The 7,330-nt window shown below is 42.0% G+C and overlaps 1 protein-coding gene across 1 annotated transcript; it reads right to left on the bottom strand.

The window, feature by feature from the left end:
• Positions 1 to 1,222: 1,222 nt before the first annotated feature.
• LOC147434162 (putative protein S-acyltransferase 7) lies at positions 1,223 to 3,225 on the bottom strand. The gene is made up of 5 exons (XM_086489585.1): positions 3,165 to 3,225; positions 2,948 to 3,008; positions 2,712 to 2,831; positions 2,335 to 2,470; positions 1,223 to 1,885 (listed from the first exon to the last, which is right to left on the bottom strand). The coding sequence occupies exons 1-5, from the start codon at positions 3,223 to 3,225 to the stop codon at positions 1,223 to 1,225; spliced, it is 1,041 nt and encodes a 346-aa protein (XP_086345711.1).
• Between the last annotated feature and the right edge of the window lie 4,105 nt (positions 3,226 to 7,330).

Below are 7,330 nucleotides of genomic sequence, written 5' to 3'. Positions count from 1 at the left end.
TCAAAGGATAAAAGCCAAAACTCTTGAAGAGAAAATTGAATAAACTATCCAAATAACCTTTTTTTAACAAAAGAACTAGAGTCTAGAGACCAATAGCAAGAAAAGAACACGACAAAAGCGAATTTATATGAAAAGAACCACTAACCAATAAATCGCAAAACCAATGATTGGGTAGAAGATCATGCCAAGCTCTCTTAGGCTCATCATTTTCCTCCTCTTCATGAGAGCCAGGGGACTGTCAAATACAAGTAGCAGTAATGTGACCAATAGAAACAAGTAACCAAGCCTCTTTCTTTGTGATAGCAACATTTTAGCAACACACCTTCGTTTAAGACTCGGTCCAAGAAAAAACAATTTCATATCAAGCTGTAATAACAAACTTTAATCTCCATACTTCTACACAATATGAAGTATAACTAGATATGTTGTTACAACCAAGTAACCCAAAGATGATAGAACTGTTGATGAGACTGGCTACCAACAGTCTTCTGCTCGTCTCCTCATTCATCAAGCCTCCCATCCCACATTGCCCAACCATCACCACCCAGTAGCCGTCCACAATTCTTGGAGTTCTCAGCAGATTCTTCTATTGCTTGCAGCAAGTGTAAAGAGGCCAACATCATCCCCGTAGCCTGCTTTGGAGAGGATGTGCCTAATTAGAAATCTCTCTCTCTCTCTCTCTCTCTCTCTCTAAAGAAAAATTGTTGTTATCGAGCCTATCTCCATAACATCAGATTTGAATCCCCTTCTTGCAGAGGACATACGAATTGAACTAGCTATGAAACTGATGTATCAATGTAGTTACTAGCCATAATAACATTGGAGGACAGTAAGAAACCTTTCAATTGACATCAAACTGCACAAACAATTTCCTATGTCCATCGTGCATTGTCTACATGTGTGTTTTTGCCTGAATAGCAGGTGGCAATCTATGATTTCCTTGTCCTCTTACTTGTAGAACATGTACTAGCATTTCAAGGAATTCCTCCATAGAATGAGTGAGAGAACCACCTCTTCCATGCAACCGTAGGAAGAATGATCCTGACTTTTTATAAAATCATTCTCATATCTGTACCTTATTTCTTTACTAGAACTCCCATAGATTTGATGAATAACACTCCTTTCTTGAACAAAAGCATCAAGAGCAGTAGGCATCCAGGGGACTTTCGCCCTAATCTCAATGTTGTTATAACTTTTCTCGCCGCCATGGTCAAAAGAATCATCAACTTTGTTTGCTTTTGTCTGAAGCTTCAACTTGTGCACGAAAATCTATCTTGGACATTCCAAAACTCAAGTAAAGAATGTCCCTCATGTTGTGAAAAACTCCTTGTTCATAAGGATTTGCCTTCTTGTCGTAGCGATAGCGGAAGTTTTCATAAGTCGTTCGTCCAATGCATTGTCCAGCCCATGGGCGATGATGGTCAGAGTGATTTACAAAAATATTGTAGATAGAGCAATGTGAGCAACGGGGAGGCCTATATAGCATGCAGGTGTCACAACACTTGATTTTCACAGCCATCCCATTCACAATCGCATCCTTTGTTTGCGGAAGCCTTCGCCTTGGTGTTTGCCCGCCACTCCACTCGGATGATGAGTAGCATTCTTCCTCTGGTTCAGGCGGATATTTATTACGTGGATTTATACTAGGGTCCCTACCGGATGTCAGCAAGAGAAAAACTAAGACACCAGATGTAAAAGCTAATGTAACCACTAGGATTGATATACCACCAAAGTGTGAAAAATATTTCACAAGGTGCCTTCCAACAAAAATACCAAACACGAATACAGGGACTAGGATGAGAACCAAAGTCAATAGCAACAATGCAACATCATGCCCAAAAACCAGCCTTCCACCAAATAGGAACCTATTGCTACCCTTCCAGGTCTACTAGACATTCTTAACATCAATTGAAGTTTTGGCAGGGATGGGTAGCTTGTGAACATTTGTTGTGATCTTGTTTGCATATCCATTCTGCAAACATCAAGCAAAACCTTGTCCTGCTAACTCTCCAAAGTGGGAATTTTTGCACGAAGAGGCCGTGTCCCGTGCATCAGGCCCTATCCAACAACTACATGCATTCATCTTAACGAGATTCCCTTCAAACAACGCCTGAAAACTTCATTAAGAAGTCAGACATGCAAGCGATAACTAAGCTGGAATTGTGTGGGGCATGTGTGAGCATTGATAGAATGGGTGCCTAATACGAGAGAGAGAGAGAGAGAGAGAGAGAGAGAGAGAGAGAGAGAGAGAGAGAGAGAGAGAGAGAGAGAGAGAGAGAGAGAGAGAGAGAGAGAGAGAGACCTTTAAGTAAACCTAAAACAATTTAGACTTACCCAAAGCTTGAAGCAAGCATCTATCGTGACCGGAACAATAGCAACAAATAATTCGATTGATGCTTTGTCTGCTTCAAAACCATAGTGCTCTAACACAATTTCCACAAGTGTCTCCCAGCCAGACTCAGAGTGATACCTAGAAATGCCAAAACGCCATCAGCTTGGACAAAAAGAATGATGCTCATGAGTACTTAGAATCTTCTAGTCCACTTTTCATCTAAGAATGCAGAATAAGAAGCTGATACCTAATTTATATACCTTGGATAATACCACACAAGGGGCATATGTCAGAAATTGTGGAATATGAAAGATGAGGTTTCTTGTTACACAATTCATACATTGGTCAAAATAGAACACTGGTCAAAATAGAACACAACCTTACCTTATCTAGATTAAAGACCAAGAGTAGGAAAAATGCTAAGCTTGCTAAGATATCCGCCCATACGTTTCCAAATGCCTTCCTATTCTCTAGCCGCAGCTCATCTCTTAGTTCTATGCTGGAACAAAGGCCACACCCAGCTTAAGCCATGGATTACAATGCAAAGTTCACAGAGGGAAAAAGCTCAGCCTTTGAAATCACAAACGAGTGAAAGAGTAAATACTAATAGCATACACTTTGCCTCGAATATGCTCTAGAATTTCTTCATCGTTCAGTGGAGGAGCTTTTTCGATTGCTGCCTCAAATCGAACTCGTTGTCATTCCATCTTCAGAGTCTTGACCAGGTTGAGCTTTTGCGATCGTCTTACAGCCTTTCCATCTCGCTCTCTCTCTCTCTCTCTCTCTCTCTCTCTCTCTCTCTCTCTCTGTCTTTTGCGGGAGGTGAACATACTCGAGAAATGCCCCTGCTGCGCTTGTTGCTTGCCTGCTCCATCATTTCTCCCCTGTACCATGAGTGAGGGTTTGTGGCTACACACAACAAATCCATGAACTAGCTTCCAATCCAGTGGACAAGTCGACTCCAAATAGATCCTCAGTCACTAGAGAACAACTACAATGCCACATACATATACAAGGCAACTGAGAGATCACTGAGGTACAAAGCGACATGACATGAGAGAGAGAGAGAGAGAGAGAGAGAGAGAGAGAGAGAGAGAGAGAGAGAGAGAGAGAGAGAGAGAGAGAGAGAGAGAGAGAGAGAGAGAGAGAGAGAGAGAGAGAGAGAGAGAGAGAGAGAGAGAGAGAGATAGAGAGAGAGAGATCGGAAAGGCTCCCCATACTGATAAAAAACCTCAAATACAAGTGACCAAGGGTGGTATCGCATAGATATGGCATGCCCTCGATGGATAGACCTTAGGTGAGCATACATCTTGAGCATCTCCTCCTAGCAAGAGAATTGAGCTAGATCTCAGATGAGAAACTTTGTGACTACATGACCACAAAGCATATGTAAGGTTGTCCGGAGGAGGGAATTGCATCGTAGAGAGGTCACCCAAGATTGCCCTTGCTACCCAGCAAAAATGATAGGCAGATCTAGAAAATTCCACATGGCTCATCAAAAATACTAATTGCTTGCCAAGTGCACTAATCAATAAATTGCCCTATCCAGAATTTGACAAATAAGTAAAACAAATACCTAAAAGCCAAAATAAATAGTGGGATCACTTTGGGTAGTTCAATTGAGATGCCAAAACTCTACAACCTCTTTGCAGCTCATAGGGGACATAAGAGACCAAGTCAATGAAGAAGCTATGCCCTTGAAAATAGTGCCATGATTACAAGCATTTTTTAATGTTTGTACATTTTTACGAACTCCCTCCCCCTTTGTCTATAGTGTAGAGAGAGAGATAACATTTACTTATCTTTTCTACATTGGGAAGCTTTCTCTACCGTTGTTGACCATGGTGCAACGTAACAACAATAGGGCGATCAACCCCAAGATATTTTACATAGGGTAGCTAATAAAGTTCTAGTTGTCCTTAATTAAGAATGACAACACCAAGGATCTAGATGAGAATAAAGAGTTTGGAAATCTACTAAACAATGCACGCACAGGCAAAGATTGGGAAACTTATTATAGATTACAATGATGCTTGTAAAGCTGGTATTGTGGGTGCATGAGAAGCTCTTGCTCATTCCATTGGTGTTTCTACTAAGTTTGCATAGAAGAAGAAGAAGAGAAGAGTGACTTGGACGATGTGTAAGAAGAAAACAATAAATAAAATGAGGGTATAGATGTGTGGACACAGGCTATGCAGATGGTGGTATTGATGATGATGATGTTGAAGAGGCTAATGAGGATTTGAATGTCCAAGATATTGATGCCTACTGACTACACAGAAGAAGATTAGTCAAGTTTATGGTAGCATCAACCCCAACAAATCTAGAAGCTTGTTGAAGAAGTCTTAAAGCTGTTAGCTAAGGGAAAGGACAGGGAGGTACCATATTTTCTGATTGGTATACCTATATTAGTTTGCTAGTGGAGTAAATTAACTCTTTGAAATACCAAGAACAACACCCTCATGTGAAAGATCCTTTAATTGGTTTGTTAGGGTATGTGTCTTATGGCATAACCACTTAATATCCCTCCTCCCCCCCCCCCCCCCCCCCCCCCCCGGGGTAGGCCCCCCCCTCCCTTATGCATACGGTACAAGCATGAAATAATGGGGGGATACCCCTATTGTATACGCTTATGTCTGACCTCTAAAAACCCCCCTCTTGTACACTCACGTGCTACCATACGGAAATTCATAGTGAATCCCCCGGGGTTTTCAAGTGATCCTCCAATGCAATCCCTATTTGAAAGTAACCTGAGTAGCCATCACACATAGTGTACTTCTTATGACCAGCTACCTCATTTAGTATCTCATCCTGAAATGGGAGGGGAAAGTGATCTCTTTTTGTTGCCTCATTGAGTGGACGGTAATCCACACACACCCTCCACTTGCCGTTTTTCTTAGGAGTGACAACAACGGGAGAGACCCATTTTGAATTTTCCACTGGATAAATAAAACCTGCTGCTAGAAGCTTTCTTACCTCCTTGAGTAGAGCGTGCTCCTTTATGACTCCTAGCCTTCATAGCTTTTGAGCCTTAGGTGTGATTTCTGGCTTCAACTCAATATTGTGTTGAACAACATCTACTCCACGCACATCGGTGTAGTCTTTAGAAAAAAGCCTAGGAAATTTTCTTAACACACCTTTGAACTCCTCTCTTTCATCCTTTGTAAGTGTCGAAGACAACATACTTTCTAGCATTCCTTCATCTTCCACATTTTGGTTCTCTTGGAAACTTACCTCTTCCAAAACTGGGCAAGAGGTGTCTTGGTTGTTTGGCTTAAACCTTACCCCCATGAATTTGATAGAAGACTCCTCTTCAGTAATGCAGCCGCTACTTTCTTCTTCTGAAGTGCTATCGGTCCAGCCTTCCTCCCACTCACTTTGTGATGATTCTTCATGGAGCTCCTCTTGGCATTGCTCCTTCATGTCAAAGACAACCTTCTTATCATTGTCATTCCTGCAAATTAATTTTCCACTCTCCCAATCTTGCAAGGCTCGCATTTTCATTAGCCACGGTCTTCCTAGGATAAATGGGTAACCATTTCCTTTGGTAGACATAACATAGAAATCCACTGCCTTCTTAATGCCAAAGGCCTCCACAAAAACATTTTTACAAATGCCTACGCACCTATCCTTGCTATTGTTTGCCTTTTTTACTTTGATTTCATGTGTCACATGGATGTGCATACCTAGTCTTTGCATGAGTCCCTCTGTCATGATGCAAATTTGTGCACCCCCATCCACTAGACCTTTCCTAACCAATCTTCCTTTGATGTAACAATCTAGCACATGTGTAATATCCTCATTCATTTGATCTTGTGCAATTTTTACAACCGGAACACTCTCTTTTATCTTTCTCCTAGTGCTAACTACCTTCGTTAAATCCCTCCTAACTTGTGGGCATAATGCAAGAAACTGAGGCCATGAGATATCAGGACCCTTACCTCTCATGTCTTCCAATAGGTTGTATGGAGCCATATGTGCGCTCCTTGCCGCACTGTCGAAGCAAGGGACTTGCCAATACACCGTATGCGAGCCACAAACGGCTCCAAGCACACAACAAGCCTAAACTAGCAAGCTCAAGAAAACAAAGGGTGTGTCACTCACCGCTCTACGCTCGCCTTCGTGGTGGATTCCTCGCCGCGATGAAGAAGAAGCTGCAGTCGTGCCGCGCTCAACCGCTTCGCCGCCGTCGTGCCTTCGTAATGCTCGATCGCACACACACTCTCCCTCTCTCTCTCTCTCTCTCACACACACACACAAGGAGGTGAAGAAGAAGAAGATGGAGATGGAGCAAGAGCACTCTTCAATTGCACAAATGAGAGAATGAGTAAAAATTAGGTTTAGTTGGCTTTTATAGGAGCTCACCCCATTCACACTTGGGCGCCCATGCTTAACCAACTAATCCCTTGAATGTCCAAGTTAAAGTGCGCCTCTCATCGACGATCACTCTACCTTTCCCTATTGGTCCGACAAGCCCGGTACCTGACTCTACCAAATACATAATACGCGTCCATTGTAGGTGATCGGTGTCCGTGTGCCGTGAGGGTTAACATGCCCCCCTTCCTGATGTAGATTCCGTCCTCGGAAGCTATTGAGTTGAAGCTGGGTCGTCGAGGTGGAAGAGCATTTGAGATGAATGTCCTTAGCCTTCTTCAGTCACTGCAAAATCAAACAACATTGGCACAGTAATTGCATTCTCTTAAAAAGCATATGCAGTTTTAGGTAGAAAAATTGATTGGTCAAAGAATTTCAAACAATTTGTTAGCAATGAACATTAAATTGCAATGTAATCAAATGCATAAACAGATGTAAAGGCAAAAAATTAAACAAGTCTGGGGTCACTAATTTGACGGTCGAAAAGCACTAGAGATCGAATATTAATACCATGGGTAAGCTTCTTAATTTTCTGTGGTCAATTAAGTTGTTTAATCGCGAGAGCCAAGTATTCATGTTCGAGGGCTGACTAGAGGCTATATCTAGAAAACCTTGTAGTTAAGC

The sequence above is a fragment of the Adiantum capillus-veneris genome, chromosome 19 (assembly GCF_014529385.1).
Source record: "Adiantum capillus-veneris isolate H3 chromosome 19, ASM1452938v2, whole genome shotgun sequence".
In the NCBI taxonomy this organism is placed as follows: Eukaryota; Viridiplantae; Streptophyta; class Polypodiopsida; order Polypodiales; family Pteridaceae; genus Adiantum; species Adiantum capillus-veneris.
The sequence above is the reverse complement of the archived record's forward strand: the minus strand, read 5'-3'. Positions and strand labels throughout refer to the sequence as shown.

Coding starts and splice junctions, on each gene's coding strand:
- LOC147434162 (XM_086489585.1), bottom strand. CDS start 3,225: ATGGTACAGGGGAGAAATGATGGAGCAGGCAAGCAACAAGCGCAGCAG. Junction 2,471..2,711: donor TTTAATCTAGATAAGGTAAG/GTTGTGTTCTAT, acceptor TGGCATTTCTAG/GTATCACTCTGAGTCTGGCT. Junction 1,886..2,334: donor ATGCTTGCTTCAAGCTTTGG/GTAAGTCTAAAT, acceptor AATGTCTAGTAG/ACCTGGAAGGGTAGCAATAG.